We start from the raw sequence: 17,412 nt of genomic DNA, 5'->3' as shown, positions 1-17,412 counted from the left end.
CCGCAGTTCCTTGGCGGCCTGGAAGCGGCCGTAGCGCCTCTTTGGGTTGGCACACTCGTCCAGCAGGGCCTCCAGCCGCCCCTCTTTGGCAATGTCAGCAGGGGGGTCGTGCAGGAGCCCCCCCGAGGTGCCACGCCACGTGGCGTGCCTGGATAAAAGGTTCTGGCAAATGGCGTAGTAATTGTGGTCCACAGTGACACGAGCACAAAGAATCTCCTTGGAGAAGGACAGGCAAGCTTCTTTATCACAGTCATCAAACTTGCTTTCATACCACACATCCCAGTTCTCAGGTTTGTCTGTGAAATAGAAGCAGATAGTAAAAAAAAAGTGAGAGCAGGAAAGAGCATATGTGTGTCTGAACACAATCAAAAGCTCACGGGTAATACGTAAACTGTAAAGTAACTTTGTTTAGACAAACTCTTAAATGTTCCAGTCTAAAGCTTTATCTGACAGTTTGATGCACCTCTCTGCTGAAATGGTCCTGGCAATACAAAAAAAGCAGGGGAAGAAAGAAAGAAAGAGGGTAAAACAGACAGCAAAGAGAGGGAAGCAAAAAAAGCAGCACAGCAAAAACCATGAAATCTACATTCACACAGACCCAGAGGAAAAAATGTAGCATCAGCAAGTACAAGAGAGCAATCCACAACCAAAGTTGAGAGAAAAACAAACAAGCAAAGTGATTTATTTTAGCAACGCAGATTGGGTTTCTCCAGTTGCCCTGGAAACTAATGCTGGCAAGCGGACTACCAAAGACTAAAAAAAACATTGCAAAGTATTGCCATAAACTTCGGAAACTTTATCTTCTATTTACTTTAGACATGGTAGTAAGCAAGAAGTACATATAAAAAAAAAAGTAGATGCGTTATTTAGAATCTTTAAAGGAAAAAAAAATCAGCAAAGCAAGTGGCATTTATGTACATGCATAAGCTTTTCTTTAATAAACATTAACAAGCCAGCAACATTTGGTGTCCTTGAATCAGCTTTAACTTAAAACCTGATTTACACACAGTAACAATACAGAAAAAGGTTACTAAGTGTGAGATCTCCTGAGCTCTCACTACTTCTTGTTAGAAAACTTTCATCTCAAGTTTCTAGACCACTGCCAGCTTTGAAAAGAGGTCCTTATCATGGATTTTCATAGTTTTTCAGATTGCTCTTAAAAGTGTGAGATACAAAGAACAATTAATCTGTGCTTGGCAGTCTCTTCTCACTCATGGCATACTACAGCCAAAAAAAACCCCAACAGATTGAAAGAGGACTAATAAAGCTATATGATGTAAAATTTGTAAAATGAACTGAAAATTCCAAGTGGGGAAAAAAAAGCCAGCAAAGGAAAATGGGAAGAAGGACTTTAGCAAACTCAAACATGATATCCCACACAGAGTATTTGAAGTATGACTGTACAGTGCAGCTGGACAGAATGCACATACTCAAATATCTAAACAGGCACATTACTCACTCTGGACAGACACTGTTTCATGAATCTTTCCCAAAGATTAATGAAATCAGTATTAAATGTCAAGTTTACACAGAGACTAAGATCTTTCTCATGTCCTCGTTTCTTTTCTGTGTTCTTGATTGTAAGATCACAAATCAGGCAGTAAAATCCTAGTTAGAGCCAAATTAGTCTGAGACTATAGACAACAGATGTAAGTGTGACACTTCCAGCATTCAGCTTCTGCAAGCTACTTGTTCCTATTCCATGTGCTCATCAACTTCGTCAGAGTTCATCTGGTCATCTTCGTGACTCAGCAATTCCAACATGCTTCAAAAATCAAAGCTGTCAGTAATACTATTTTAAGAGGTAGGAAAAAGAAAAAAAAAAAAAAAAAGGAAGTTCTAAAGTAAATGGACTGAATACCCAATACATTAAAAGGTTCTCTTGGTAGGCTCAGATAGTTTTAGTCTAAGGTCCTTGAGAAGATATAATAAATCCAATTAAAAAAAACACCAAACAACCCCAAAACACACTTCCTTGTAGAAATGTATGTGCACAGAAAACCAGTCTTTAAGTTAATTCTGCAGCACAACATGTAAAGGCTATATGTAAAGCTTAAAAAAAAAAAATAAATCAATCAATTCACCCAAGGCAGACTGGAGTCACTTGGTGTGTTGCCACGAACCTCTGCAGAGCCCAGGGTTTCATGTTCAGTGTCTCCAGCCCTCATGCCTGTCACAGGTTCTTTATAAGCTCAAAAGGAACATAAACCTACGTAATGCCACTTTGTCAAACATCTCCCACTGCCACCGCTTTGAGCTTTCAGAGCTGACAGAAAGATGAATGAATGTTCTCTATTCCCGTTTGGGAACAGCACCAAACATTCCTTCAGTTCCATTCTTACAGAGCACCAAGGGGAACAGCAGAACCCAAGGCAGGCTGTGGAACTGAGGCACTAGCACTGCCCTGTCATTCCCAGAACATACAATGACAACACTTCCACCCTTGCACAGATGTCTGGAAAAGACAAAAGGAACCTCTGTCTTTTAACTAAGGTAGACAAGATAGCCAGGCAGCTTACCTGTCTATCTGTCCATCCATCTGTACAAACACATCCAGGGCCCACAACTCTCTCCTCCCAACCCCACCTCTTCTTTTCTGCAGGTTTACAGAGCTTAAAAGTGTATGTAAATCGTGCCTGGGTATGCTCAACACCTCATCAAAGTGACACAGTGGTCAAGTTAATTAGTGGTCTAATGGAAAAAAAAAGAAGAAAAAGAAGAAGAAAAAAATAGCTTTCCAGAAGAAAGCTAATTAATCTGTTAATTAGTAGTGCAGTTGTAAAGCCAACAAAATAGGCATTTAGCACCTAGGCATACATTAAATATTGTGCTTGCAGAGACAAAAGTGAGACACTGGGGGTGAGGGCAGTGAAAGAAGACACTTACTTTGCCTGATTAACCTTTTGTCTGCTACCAGAACGTTTTCTGCATCCACAATGATAACTTTGCCATCTCTTGGTCCGACTGCAAAGTTGTCAAAGCTGACATCCAGGAGGTAGAGTGCAAATTCAAAGTCATTATTTGTCAGCTGCTCAGCTATTTCCATCAGTTGCCAGGCCAGATCCACTCGTTTCTCCCACGGTGCATTGAAGTAACTCCACAGCTCTTCTCCAACATAATTGACAGCCACCATCCTTCCACAGGCTCCCAGGTACTTGGCGAATGGCCAGCCCTCATCAGATGGAAAACTCTGTATGCAAAAAACATTTAAAAGATTCAATTAATAAAAAACAGCTTAGATTTTAAAAGGTTTCTCAATAAATATTTAGAAGAGAAATATATCAATACCCATCAACACTATTTCCATGTATTTCTAAGGTTTGAAGGGAAAGGGAAAAAAAAAACCAACAAAATATATTTCTGTGAGCAAGAGGCCTTGCTGGACCTACTAAAGGGAGAGAGTTGGAGGACCTGAAGTGATAAACAATCCACATCCAGCTTTCCATACACTATATACACACACATACGCATTCACACACACAATTCCACCTGCTATCTTTGTCTCTTGGTGTTACACATCTGTTGTAGCAATCAAAGTATGCTTCCCACCAAGGTAACTTTGCATCTGATATTTTTAACTTAAACTAATTCTTTCAATAACCTAAAGGAAAAAACTTCCCAAAGTGACACCTCCTTCCCTCCAGCATGGCCCCTTCCATCTTTCCCAGTTGACTGGATTCCTTTCAGGATCTTCTCACTTCAGTTGCTCTCAGGTGGACAAACACAGTAGACAATTTCTGGGTAAGTAACCGTGTTTACCATTGCAAAGAACCACCTTCCTGGATTGGTCAAAAGGACATCAGACCCATATTAATAACAGAAAAGGTTCAAAAATTTTGGGGTCCCTACATGTCTGAACTTCAACTCTATTGTTATTTATGAAGATGGTTTTGATGGAGGGAGCTCTGGTTTGGGGGTTTTTTTGCTTGTTTTGTGCTTAGCAAAATCACCTTCCAACAGCTGAAATATGTGCTAATTCAGTATTCCTTACTTATTTTAAACAGACTGATGTAATAAAAACATGGCTGTGGCATCAGTAAACATTACCAAAGTGATATTTCAAGCACACACACCCCTACTGTATTCTGTTCTGCACCAAAACAAACCAAGAAGCAAATCCTGTTGTCCATCAAATGAAATTAATTATTTCAAAGGAACAAACTCCAACTACTTTACCCACATCATGTAAGCTCACATTTATATCTTATACTGCAGAAAATTTACCTGATTACACTTTCTGATGAACACAGGCTTAGCTGATTTCACCAACTGTGCATAACATTTTCATGTTGCTCCATTTTACCAACATTCAATTCAATGATGCCTAAATATTTCTGTTTGACTTTGGACCACCCCAGTCCTTCTGTTTTCCACTCTTCTCCTTTTCTATTTTCCAGTTCTGCCCTGCTTGTGACTTTGCCTCCCTTTCCAACCACAAGCATTTGAAGCTGGGCAAAGGATGTGCTCCCACTGGAAGCAGAGGTGTCCATCTCCCCCAGCCCATCAGGCTCCCTCACTCCATCCCCTCCCTCACATCATTTGGAGAGTAAGGCAGCTGGTACCTGCAGGGATGCTGTTCCCTTGGATCAGGAGCCTGATCCATCTCCCCACATCACCACATCATGCTAGGACTGGACTAGTAAAAGGACAGGACAAGTGCAGAAGAGGGAAGGAGAAAAGGGGAGTTTTCCTCTCCAGCAGCAGGGATTTATGGAACAGCTTAAACTGATTTTCCAAGTACAGTGTTAGTCACTGATCTTCAAACACATCTATTCTGCTCCCTGCTCTGTGTACACTGAATTTCATTGCACACACGAAACTCTAGGAGCAGCTGGGTTTATTCAGAAGAGAACACCCTTCATACTACCAGCACAATATCTGCATGCCATGCTGTGACACAGATATATTTATAACACTGTGGCAATAAAAAGATCCTCTGACAACAGGAGTGCAGGGAACCCTGCCAACATCTGCACATGTACAAACAACATCTCTGCTTTGGCCCCCTTCCAACTGGCACGGAACAGCCACATCTCCACTTCATTACCCCAGTCAGTAGGCGAAGAAGGGGATAAAAATATGTGCAAGTGCCTCATTCAGCAGTTTTTATATTCACTTGGTGAATTTGACAAGAATATTAATTGAAGTGCAGGTCTCTTGTCTTTGCAAGCAGCGATTTGTAACTCTGTGTGCTATTCTATTTTGAAAGCAGCTTTTTAAGAGGACACTGTCACTAACATGAAGGTTTTTTGTCTTCATATATCAAAGCTTTGAAGGCCAGTAAGATATAAACACATATTTTTATGGTCAATAAACATGTTTTCCATGAACAATCTGCATCTAGATAAAAAAAGCTTAGTTAAGTACTGCCAAAAATGCGATTTCTGTGGAGCAACGCATAACATTATTTCAGATTTTAATTCTCAAATTATTAGTATATATTATTAATTAGATCATTTTGTACTTGACTATGCTATTGGAAGACCTAAAAATGTGCATTTGACAATTAAGATAAAAACCAGGCTCTTGTTCAAAAGCAGAAACAGCTGTCTGACAAAAGAATCTGATTCTGACGCACCCACTCACATTTTATCTGTGAACACACACACAAATGCCATGAAAGCCTCAGACAAACTTTTTAAAGTGTTTTAAAATAAAATAGCGCATATTAAAAACAACAAACAGGTAGCTTAGTAGGTTTCCCCTCATTAAAATTATCTTTCTCTCTTCAGAGAAATATGTGTAATCCAAAAAAGGACAGAAAACATCAAAGATGACAAAACAATTCTGTTGCCTCCATTCCTAGTGACACATCCACAAAAGATTTTAGTTGCCCTAATTAGTGTACCATCAAGATATCTCCCTAAGCTACACTTAAAATCCTAAATAAACCCTGTCAAAGGGACAAAGGGCATGTTGTTCCTGAAAGAATACTGCTGCATTTATGCCTTTAAAACAAATACACTGTAGTCTCAGAATAAATATTAAGAATTAACAGAGCGAATTTATCACTTCACTGAAGCATAAAACACACTGTCAGTGCATTTGTCTTCCTCACTTCCATCTGTCTGAAGCTGAGAAGACACACAAATGTGCCAGTGGTTTTTGTTCAGAGCTGAGAGTGGGATCAGGCAGTGAAGACTCACCAGCTCGAAGCTGATAAGGCCTGTTGTCATCTGCAATAACACAAATCCCCCTTGAATTAAACACTTAAAGAATATTAGTTTCTCATAATCAAGCATATCATTCATCCCAATAATCAAGAGTAAAAACGCCAAACCAGTTTAAGCAACAACTGACATCTTTGAGCTACTGTTCCACTGTACCAGTAAAAAAAGATTCTTTTATTTTTCAAGCTATTCCAGAGGAAGCCACATGCCACTTCCAATGTCTGCATAAAGTTCCAGCTCAGAAGGGAAAAAAACCAAATAACCACACAATACCCACCCAAACAAAGAGCTACACCTCATACATAACGAAAATCAAAAAATACATGCAAAACAGAGTGGGAACTTCTCTCCTTATGAATCTCAAGAACTTCATGGCAAAATTACACTCTTGATGATGCCTTCACTAAAGTCATGCTACTAAACTGTGTTTGCCCAGGCACAAACAGGCATGGCAAGCAGAATTTAAACAACATGCTCTTCCTTCAAAGGGGAAGTTAGTTTTCTCTCATAGCACTGTTGATTCTGCAGTGTTACCAAAAGGAGCACCTGTATTAGTCACCAAGACAAACAGGTAAAGCTCTAGAACCATGAAGAGCTGCAGAGCAGATTTTACAATGATGCTTTTCAGATCAAGAAGGTTAAAAAGTACAGTCTAAATGAAGATGCCTCCTTTTGCCAAGAGATGATCCACCTTCTGGAAGATCCACACTCAAACGCATTTCTGAATGCTGGTGAGTAGAATGAAAACCATTTAATCCTCAGCTACATGCCAAACCATCTGACATCTACCCAGAACTCTCACAGAAGTTACACATAGGTAGCCCCCAACACAGAGTGAAGAGGTGATTTCACTGAGTACTCCAAATATCAGCGTTCCCACTGAAACTTTGCTTCTTTCACTTGGATTACATTTCAACCAGTTACTACATCCAATTCATGCCAACAACAGGTACAAACCACACTTAACTGACATACTGCAGGAAAAAAATATGCAACAAACTCTAAATACTCAGAAATAGCTCTTGAACTGTAGAAGTTACAATTCACAGTGCCAGTAGAAGTGTGCCATTTTTCCAAACAAATTAATAGGTGATAATTAACCTCAAGAACCATAGTAAAGAACACTGGTATTACAGGATTTCAAACATGAGGTAAAAATCTTTTTTTGTGCTACTGAAAACTGCAAAAGTCACAGTTTCTCAGGAGAACTTTTATTTAAGTCTGTATATAGTGATTTCCCAGAAGCCTCTAAATTCAGACAGCCATTCATCATAATACATCTAGACTATTTTAGATATCTCTTACACTTTACTTATATGTCTTCACTCTAGGAAAGCTTCACCAGAAAGACAGACAAAAATAGTTTTGATAATTTTGATAATTTAAGGAACATAATAAACATGAGAAGTATGAGTACCATAGTAAACATGAGAAGTAACATAGTAAACATGAGAAGTAACAACATAGTAAACATGAGAAGTAACATAGTAAACATGAGAAGTGTGAGCCAGTTCTGGCCTGATACATATAGTCCTGTCACTGTAAAAAATGATTCCTCAGTTTTCAATGCAATCAAATCAGTGGAATTTTCTTGTAACACAAGGTCACTCAATTTTAACTCAGCCAAAAAAAATATTTTTGTTTCTTTTCAAAATGTGCTCAAAACACCCCCATCTGCATGAGTCGGGACTTTAATACAAGTCCACTCAAGGACATGTCAGGTAGTGCAAATAACTGCCTTTAATCCACTCCTTATATTTAGCAACAGAATTATGGATCAGAAACATCAAACTGAGTAATGAAGAAAGTTTAAAAGGTACCAAGTATTAAAACTGAATCGACATTCTACGTTGTGCCAATGTATTTGGAATAGAACTGCAGAAAATAACCTATGGCTAGAACAGTGTGTATGATAAAAAACAGAAAACAGAAATCCCAAGCAAGAACATTTGCCCATTTACTTCTTACTGAGTTATGTATGGATCAGCAGAAAGATTCTGTGGAACATTTGGCTAAATTGCTACTTTGAGTGAATTCAGTGCAAGAAATTGTTTCAAATTGATCACAGTTAATGTTTTAATATATGTTTACCAGATGTCAATTATTGTTCTTCCTGTAACAAACCCAAACAGAAAGCCCACTGATGACATGAAGAGAAACCAGAGGAATTTTAGGTTATGTGGCAACAGACTGTTCATGCAGAGTAATTATCCTGGGAATAGAGATACAGCTGTTTGGCTTCATTTGGTTTGTTTTGCTTTTTCCCCCTGCAATGAATAAGAATGATCAGAAGTCGTGAGAAGAATAAAGTCATTAAGCTTAAGCATTCAGAAAGCTAAAACATATCTGAAGGAAGGGCCATGATTTACAAAATCTATTAAAAATGCAGAAGTGTTGCTATTTGGCACATGGGTATTGGCATTTTTCTTAGAGTCAAAAAAATAAAAGTCCTTGAGACTTGTGCAAATGTTCACCATCATTCTTCAAAGAATCTCCATTTAAACAGGTTGTTAAAAGCTACAGCTCTAGATAAAGTTGCCTTAATGCACTCTGATTTAACTGACAGATACCTTTTATAGTCTGAAAAAATCTTCAGTACGTGTAAGTACTTGTGCCAACTTTAAGTTTGCTTTTTGTGCTGGTTTTGGCAAGGATCAAGTTAACTTTTTCCACAGTAGCTGGTATGGATTTGTGCTGGAAACAACACTGGTAACTCAGGGACGTTGCGGTTATCTCTGAGCAGTGACTACACAGAGCCAAGGCTTTCGCTTCCAAATTCCAATCTTCCAATTCCCAACCTCCCAATGCCCAATCTCCCCATCCCACTGTGAGGGGAAGGAGCAAGCGGTTGGGAAGGGTTGAGCTGCTGGATGAGCTAAACCACAACACCCTGAGAGCAAAGCAAACACACCGACCCTTCCATTGGGCACCCCCCAATCCTGCACACCCACGGCACGGCCAGCACACAGGCAAGGCTCAGTGTTGCAAACCCAGCTCTAGGTGCACTTCTGCCACAACAATTTACACAACCTGTATTTCAGTTTTGCAAAGACAGATGTGACCTCTCTTTTCAGCTAACCATGAGTTTTTAGAATCACAGCCACTTCACCGAAAAGCACAGAAACAATTTCTTACTTCAGCAGTCGTGAGCTAAAATTGTAGTTCCCCAACTCCCAGAACAAGGAATTCTCCGCTTTACCCTGGATTTGGGGCATTGCTGGGGGGTTTTTGTGTTTAAGTACAAAGCTGAAAACTCTGCCACTGGCCCAATGTGTTGGACAGTGTGTGGTTGCACCCCATGGCTCACGGCACGGCAGCTCCAGAAAGGGGACGGAGCAGCCCCGGTGGCTCTGGACGGGACACACCTGCAGGCTGGCAGAGATCAGTGCACGAGCTCTGGGAAAAATAAAGGCATGCCTAGAGAACAGTTTCTGTAAGAGTCAAAGACTGCACAACAATCTCAGCTTCTACAAAAATCAGCAACAGGCAGCACATATTTTGATTCTCTCTATTCCAAGTAAGCATTCCTGCTTGTCCATGAAGATAAAAATTAATGATGTTACTTCATAAAACTGCATAACATCCACTATTTAAACAGACATCACTGTTTAAAACAATGAAGAAAGTTTCTCCACTACAGCTATTTGACAAGACAAGCTAGAAGCTAGGTGGTTTATAACAAATCACACAATGAAGATAAATCCACTTACACCCACACTGGCTCTATGAATTCTGCAGAGTCAACACTCACACTGCACTCAGTCTGTAATCCAACCCATTTTTTACATTTTGCCAAGTCTTCCAAAGGCAACTTTGGCCAACCTATCTTTGCAAGTGTTTGATACACACAGTCATCATACTCAGCTCCAAATCAGATGCCATTAACAGATCCTGTCCTGCAGGTGCTTCCTATTTAAAATACTGTTTTCCACTGAGTGACCTGAAGGAAATAGCAACAACTTTTGTTGTTGTTTTAGTCCAAATAAGGTGTTCATGTTTATAGGAAACACTGGTTTAGATGTAGCACATTTTGATTACATATCTGACCTTATTTCACTAAAAAGTATTCATCTTTATTGCAGAAAATAACTATTGGAAAGACACAGGAAAAACTCAAACCTATCAGAAATCAAACCTTAAGCATGACACTGAGCTGCACGAAAGGCACAAGCGCAGCAGAGCATCATCCCACGGCTCTCCCACCGGTACCCGGCGGCACAGCCGGGCACAAAGGATGGGGATGGAGCCATAGCCCTGAGGAGGAAGGCACACCGGGAAACACAGAATCCTTGAGGGAAGAAGGAAGGAAGGGAGAGAGCCAGTGGGGCTGAGTGAGCCAGGGAAAGGCCTCCTGGTCGGAGGATGGAACCGCAGCCCCGCCAAGGGTTCCCGGGTGTGCGGCCCCTTGGGGAGGGTCTCGCCGCGCTCACCTGCAGCACCAGCGGCTCGGGGTTGAAGGCGAGGGTGATGAGGAGCTGCATGCGCTCCGAGTCCTTCAGGTTGCGCAGCAGGAAGCTGCCCGAGTCCTTGGTCTCGGCGTAGCGGCGCACCAGGCGGTCGAGCAGGCGCTGCGAGGGGCAGTGCACCAGGTCGGACCAGCCCTCCACGGCGCCGGGGGTGAGCAGCCGCACGTCGCCGTTCAGGCTGGCGAACTCGGTGGCGGGCAGAGCCTGCAGCAGGTCGCAGCGGCCCCTGCCGGTGGCGCGGCGGCAGATCTTGGTGTCGATGTCGGCGAGCTCCTGCGCCGAGCCCAGGCGCTTCAGCACGACGCGGCGGGAGCCCTCGCGGGGCTCTCCGTACCGGGCGAAGTACACGTTCTTCACGTTGAAGAAGTCCAGCAGGCGCAGGCGGCCCCAGCTCTCCAGCCGCAGCTGCCCGTTCAGGAACTTGCGGCACCAGCTGGTGCCCCAGCAGGCCGGGCACTTATTGAGCTGCAGGAAGCGCCGCTCCGACAGCTCGTTGCGCTGCAGCGAGGCGAGCAGCGAGTGCGTGTTCAGCACCAGCGCCGCCGCCAGGCTGCCCAGCACCGCCAGCTTCACGTAGCGGTACAGCCGCCCCAACTTCAGCGACACCAGCCGCAGCATCGTCCCGGGCCGCGCCGGGCCCCCCGCCCTGGGCCGCGCTCGCCGCCCGCGCCGGCCGCGGCTCCGGCTCCGATAAAGTGCCCGGCTCGCCGCCCGCCCGGGAAAAGGCGGCCAAGTTACTGAGGGGCCGGCGGGGAGGGGAGCGCGGGGAGGGGGCGGCGCCTGCAGCGCGCGGGCCCGGCCGGCCCCGCCCCCGGGGAGGGGCCCTGGCGGCGCCGCCGCCGCTCGAGCGCGCGGGGCCTCCCCCGGCCCCTCCCGCCGCCGGACACGCCCTCCGGTGGGCGGGGCCCCGCGCGAGCGCAGCCGGGCGCCGCCGGTTGGCTGAGCGTGACGCGGTGCCGTCGCGCGCGGCCCCGCCCGCTCCGCCCCCTCCCACCTGGGAGCCGGAAGGCGGGGCCGCCACGCGCGCGGGGAGGGGCGGGGCCGCGCGCCGTGCCCGCCCCCTCAGCCTCGGCTCGCGGACCCTCGGCCCGCGCGGTGAGGGGGCGCGCGGGCAGCGCCGCCGCCATGTTGTGTCCGGGTGTCCCCCCGGCCCGGCTCCCCCCGCCACCCGGGGCAGCGGCCACGCCGCCTGCCGCCGGGAACGGCCGTCCAAAGCCGGTCCGGGTCGGCGGCGGCGCTGCCCGAGCGGGTCCCGTCGCCCCGCGTGTCCCCGGCGGCCGCAGCAGCGCTCACAGCGCTCACAGCACGCGCCGCCCGCCCTCACGGGTCCGGCGGCGCCGCCGCATCCCAGTTTGGTGTTGCTGCTCCACAGCACAGCTCTTCTCTCCCCGAGTGCTGGCGAGGGACAGTTCACGTGTCTCATTTTATGGTGGGAACTCTGCACCTGAGCCTTCCAAAAGCATTCATGCCAAGCAGAGCGCTGTGCAGCTGCCCTGCAGGGTGCCTGCCAGGGGCTGAGAACCCTTCTGACCAACACAGAACACAGTAAGAGATTTAGCACTAAAACAGAAAGGGTGAAAGTCAACCTCGTCCAACCCTGCTTTTCTTCCAGGGAGCCGGTGCTCTCATAAGTTAAAAGACAGCCTTCGTGTTACCTGTTCAGTCCCAAAAGCACAGTAAGGATATCATCCTCGGGGGAAGAAGTTATAGCAGACTGCATAATTTCTTGTTATTTCATTTGCATCATACATACATTTAAGTGAAAACACATTTTTTATATTGCCATGGACTTCTCTCCCTATATACGGTGCTTTGACATTTATGTGTATAAAACTAATGTAAAGTATTTATCCTACTGAGATTTTGTCACTCAGACCATATCCGATGTGATATGCCTTGCTAAATGCTGCTCGTAGGGTCAAATCATCCCATCAGGAGATTCAAGTCTACAAACCTCTGATTTTATTAGAAAAGAGGTGTATACATAAGAAATACATATATATAGTCTTCCATAACCCAAGTCTTCATTTGGGCATGCACTGCTTGATGACATATTTCAAATAATCATAATTGAACCTGGAAGATGAACTGATTTTTTTTTTTTTTCCCCTGGATATAAACTACTAACTCACCAGCCAAACCTGTTTGGTCTTCACATGCTGGTAGTGTTTCTCTTTCATCTAACAATATTTAGTGCATAAGTTATTAAGTCACTAACAAATCCCAATATAAACAAATATATTGAATTAGTGTTTATTTTCTGCATTGCTTATTTCTCGAGACTTCTCCTTTGCTAATTTATAGGAAAACAGCATGATCCTTCTGAACGTGAACAAAATATTTTAATCTTTACTAGATGAAAACAATTTTAAAGTACAAAGAAGCACTTAAATAGTTTAATACTCTCTTTCAACAACAATGTGGTGTTCTTAAAGCATTTGACGTTGCAAATTCATAAACATATAATTTTGCTGTTTATAAATGGAAGACTTGTTCTGAGTTATATACAAGTTACTATTTGTGATTTAACTGGTATTCATTGGAAATTTTGAGGGTTGTTTGTGAGGGATAAAGGAAGCTTGAGGTGCCTTTTTGTACAACGTGGCTGTAATTTGGTTTCACAGATTCACAAACTTTGGCTAAAGAAACAAGGGGAACTGGAAAGAAAATGCACCTGATTCCATTTGGAAGACCAAAATCCGTGGAAAAAAAAGTTTAGGCAAAATTGGTAAGGAAAAGCCAAGGAGGAAAAGCAACTAAGTCAAAAATGGTTAATTCTGCAAGAATGAGAAATATACCTTGTAGCTTTCAAAAGTGTGAGTTGTGAATGATCCATTTCAAGGTGCAGGGGAATGCAAAATATACTAAATTATGCGTTACAGTACATGCATTTCCTGTCTTTCCAGAGTCGCTACCTTCTGACTAAGCTTCAAAATAAACTACAGTAATTTTCCTGTGAAGACTTCATTATATATGACAGTGTAATTCATCAAAGATTCCGGTGCCTGGGATGCAGACACATCCCCTCAGAGCAGTGCCAGTGCAGACATCCTGATGTGCAGCAGGTTTGTTACTGAGGCTCCTGGGCAGCAGCACAGCACCAGAGGCTCAGTTTGCTGGATGGTGTGAAGTGCCGTTCCAACAATTACCTATTACTGCTGCTCCCCATCTGGGGATTCTTTACATCTCCCATAACAATGGTGTGTTGGAGTTATGCACAGACCTTTTATATGAGTGGACATAATATATTCCCACTGCTTTCAAAAACATCAAGAGGCTTCATGATGATCACAGGCTCTCTGGCTGCAAAGGCGCCTTACACAACATTAAATTATCTAGTGTATTGATTTCAAGGGAGACATGAATAGATCCAGGCCTTTTCTCTCCATAATGAGAAAGCAAACAACCACCCAGAATTTAAACAGTTTAGAATGAAAAGATAATCCAGCAACTCCATTGAAAGGTCTGATAACAGACTGGCTTACTAGGGCACTTCACTCTGAGCTCTTTTATTTCAAACTACAGAGTAAGCAGCTGTTCAAAATGACAGCTATCTGAAAGTACTTGCAGATACTGCAAAATAGTCTGGAGCATCTTTGCTTTGCTTTTTTTTTTTAAATAGTCTAGACACTTATTCCCACTCTCAATCACTGAATCACCTTGTCTCTTTCAAAATAGGGATCTTTGTCACTTTAACCAGCCAGGTCTAAAAGATGTGCTGGGAAGAATAATTATAAATTCTGCACCTCTATAATCCAGAGTTTAATTATTTATGTTCACATGCATCAGACTGACTGCACACACACATAGTTCAGAAGCCTGTGTTCCAACAATGGCCTGAGATTTCTGAATATACTGGCTTTTTATGTTTGGGGGGTATGCACAGAATGGGACAAACATTCAATATCCTCTGACTTCCTTCAAATTTGATCTCCTGGCAGCAAACAGAATATATCTGAAGAAATGTGAATATATGGCTGGGCTGTGTAAATGACCCATCCAGCCAACCATCCATCCACTCATCTTAAGAGAACAAGAGGGAGGGACACTGTTTGCAGTAGTTTGAGGACATGTAGCACAACCTTTGTTCTGTGCTCTGCCTTCTGCAGACTCAAAATCTACTTTGCTCTGTTGTACTGCTTACTGATGGCAAAATGAAATCAGAATGGGGTTCTGGAAAAATAACACCTAAAAGATGGGTTAGGGTAATCTGTCATATCAGAAGGGGGAGGGAGCATCCTTCTTTAACCAGTAAGAAACTGCAGTAAGTTGGTATTCTAATTGTCTGTACAATATAATTCCTGCTTAAAATGCAAGCAAAAATGGTAAAAAAGCAACAAGATTCCCTTTTTTATAAATAATCATAAAATTTTTAATTGGGTTGAATTTCATGCACCTAACATACTATATATGCTGCAGCATAACGCAGAAGTACTGGCTCTGTAGATTTTTTGCCTTTAGTAATCTGGCATTTTTCCTCAATTTCTTCTTCCTTTTAATTGCTGCCTGGGTATTACAGCCTTTGAACAGCTGAACAACATTACAGATTATTTTGCTGAATCAACGCCCTAGAAAATGTGCTTTATCATCATGATATGGCCATTTGCTGATTATTGCACTGAACTTAAATATTAAAAGCTGCAAAAGTATTTCAAGTTCTCCTTTCTCTCTCCTCACATCTGCAAGCATAGATTAAGGATGGTCATTATTTTTGTCCTCTAAAGTCAACATCTCTTTTTATCCTGATTTCATGCAGTATTTTATTTATACTGGTATAAGAATGAGGTGACAGTGTGAAGTCGAATTATTTTGTTTCTGATGGAAGTTTTGAGATCTCTCAAAGAAAACAGTAATTTTTTTTCATCTTTGAGCAACAGTTTTACCATAAACACATAATACCTTTTTCTTCAGTGCAGAATTTTGCTACTTTTATGCATAGCTCAATCTTGTTCAATTAGTTGTGTATAACTATTATATAGCATCTGACATCTCTTTATTTAAATGGATCACTGCTTAATGTGGATTTTCAGGTTTGTCTGCTGGGAGGGTTTAGGTTGGTAGGGTGTTTTTTTTTTCTTTCTTCCTATTTACCGTACAACGATCATTTTGCAAGTTTTATTTTATAATTATCAGAATTTCCATGACACGGAAATTGTGGGCCCCTCAAAGTTACTCTTCTTTTTGTATTATTTTATATAAGTACGAACCTGGTAAGACTGCACCAAATTTAATGTATCATTGTTTGGAAATTGGCTCAGACTTTTATTGAGTTGTCCTGTGTCTGATGTTACCAATTCAAATGATAATTTGCAAGTAATTATTTAGATTGGGAGAAAGGAATTGAAAACCAACTCTGTAATTTACTTCATTGCGTCCCTTCAGTGCTGACTGTCCATCTGTTAATGGAGTTAGTTTATTGTAAGCAGTGCCAATCTGTAATATACGAAACCACCTGAATGCCACTGGCAACTTTTGCATTCTTGTTTACTAAAGCTGCTGTTATTATAAATGAATTTGAAAGTGACTGTGGGAATGCATTGCTATGGTAACTGTGATCCACAACAGCAGCTGCTTGCTCTTCAGTGCTGTTGCATGTATACATTAAAGCTGACAATGCCTCTTCATTCAATTTTAACATGTGGAACCTGAAAAAAAGACAGCAGCATTCCAGAAGCTATGCATCTGATGTCAAATGAAGCCAATCTCTGAGTTAGGTTTATTTAGTCTATTGGTTTCAGTCTTAGAGTTGTTGAAAACTATCTAAAACCTTAGCTTTAGTGTGACTTTGTGCCATGAGAAGTTTCTGCACAAGGGCTAACACAACAAATGTTTTTCCATACTGTTTTGTCAAATTCAAAACATTAGAATATTTTCCAGTAATTCAGTTTCAGAAAATGTCTTTATTATCAATATTTATCAATTTTTATACTAATTATATTCACTAGTTATGAGGACATTTTCCTCCCTTGTCAGCCTTTCCAGGAGGAATCTATAACTGGGGATTCTGTTCCAGTTTTTCATATCCCATACTCTAAGAAGTAAAATCCAGCCAGTTGTCCTCCAGTTCCACACTGTATTCTATTTTACATTTCAGAGATGTCTTTAGCTCTAAGCTATGCCATCCTGCTGTGCCATGGAGATACTTCCTAAATATTATGTTTCTTGGTCCAATGGGCAGAGGAACTACGAAGTGTGTCCCTCATGTCAGTCAGAGTAAAATAATCACATTAATCTTTTTTAAAATCTTGTCAGAGGAGTAGTTGATGTTATCCCTTCTTTAAAGATGAGGAAAATAGAACACAGAGATTAAAAGTCAGACTGAAAACTCGAGTATTACTTGTAGAAGTAGAGTTTTGCTTGGCATAGAAAAGGATCAAAAGAATTAAAATCTTACCTTACAGTTTGCCATACCAGTCCTGTTATCAAAAAACCAAACAAACTATGCCCTAGGAGTGGAAAAGATTCAGAGAAGAGCTGAAGGGCAATCAAAAATGTAACTCCCTTACTAGGAGCCATTAAGTAAATTAGGATTGTTCAGTCTGAGAAAAAGATATCACAGAGGGATATGATGGAAGGACAGGATGGTGAGTGTGGTGGAAACACTCGATATGTCTCACGTTCTTCATCTTTTCTACCACAAGAACTACAAGAACTGATTACCCCCCCCCCCCAAACTAAGGTTACAGGATCCTCTTTCAGAGCAGTGAGAGCTGCAATGGGTAAGGAAGCTGTGGAACTCCTTGTGAAAGGGCACTGCAAACGAGCAGAGTTTCCAC

At 42.4% G+C, this 17,412-nt stretch overlaps 1 protein-coding gene and 1 long non-coding RNA gene across 3 annotated transcripts in view; one reads left to right on the top strand and one right to left on the bottom strand.

The window, feature by feature from the left end:
* The window catches only part of DIPK2A (divergent protein kinase domain 2A), a 14,486-nt gene extending 3,176 nt beyond the window's left edge, over nt 1–11,310 (bottom strand). The window contains exons 1-3 of one of the 2 annotated variants that reach the window (XM_027900399.1): nt 10,601–11,310; nt 2,887–3,190; nt 38–296 (exon numbers count right to left, since the gene is read on the bottom strand). In XM_027900399.1, coding sequence (XP_027756200.1) covers nt 38–296; nt 2,887–3,190; nt 10,601–11,254 — 1,217 coding nt within the window. In that variant the 5' untranslated portion in view covers nt 11,255–11,310. The remainder of the gene's footprint in view (nt 1–37; nt 297–2,886; nt 3,191–10,600) is intronic. The other variant, XM_027900398.1, reaches the window with a different exon arrangement.
* Nucleotides 11,311–12,140: 830 nt separating this feature from the next.
* Nucleotides 12,141–15,424, top strand: LOC114066022. Its single transcript, XR_003573086.1, has 3 exons — nt 12,141–12,181; nt 13,261–13,364; nt 13,543–15,424. It is a non-coding gene; the product is annotated as an uncharacterized LOC114066022 (long non-coding RNA).
* The last annotated feature ends 1,988 nt before the right edge of the window (nt 15,425–17,412 follow it).

This window comes from Empidonax traillii, unplaced genomic scaffold (genome assembly GCF_003031625.1).
Source record: "Empidonax traillii isolate 1590-97213 ecotype Southwest subspecies unplaced genomic scaffold, ASM303162v1 scaffold722:size395592, whole genome shotgun sequence".
NCBI lineage: Eukaryota > Metazoa > Chordata > Aves > Passeriformes > Tyrannidae > Empidonax > Empidonax traillii.
Note: the sequence above shows the minus strand (reverse complement) of the source record. Positions and strands in the feature narration are given on the sequence as shown.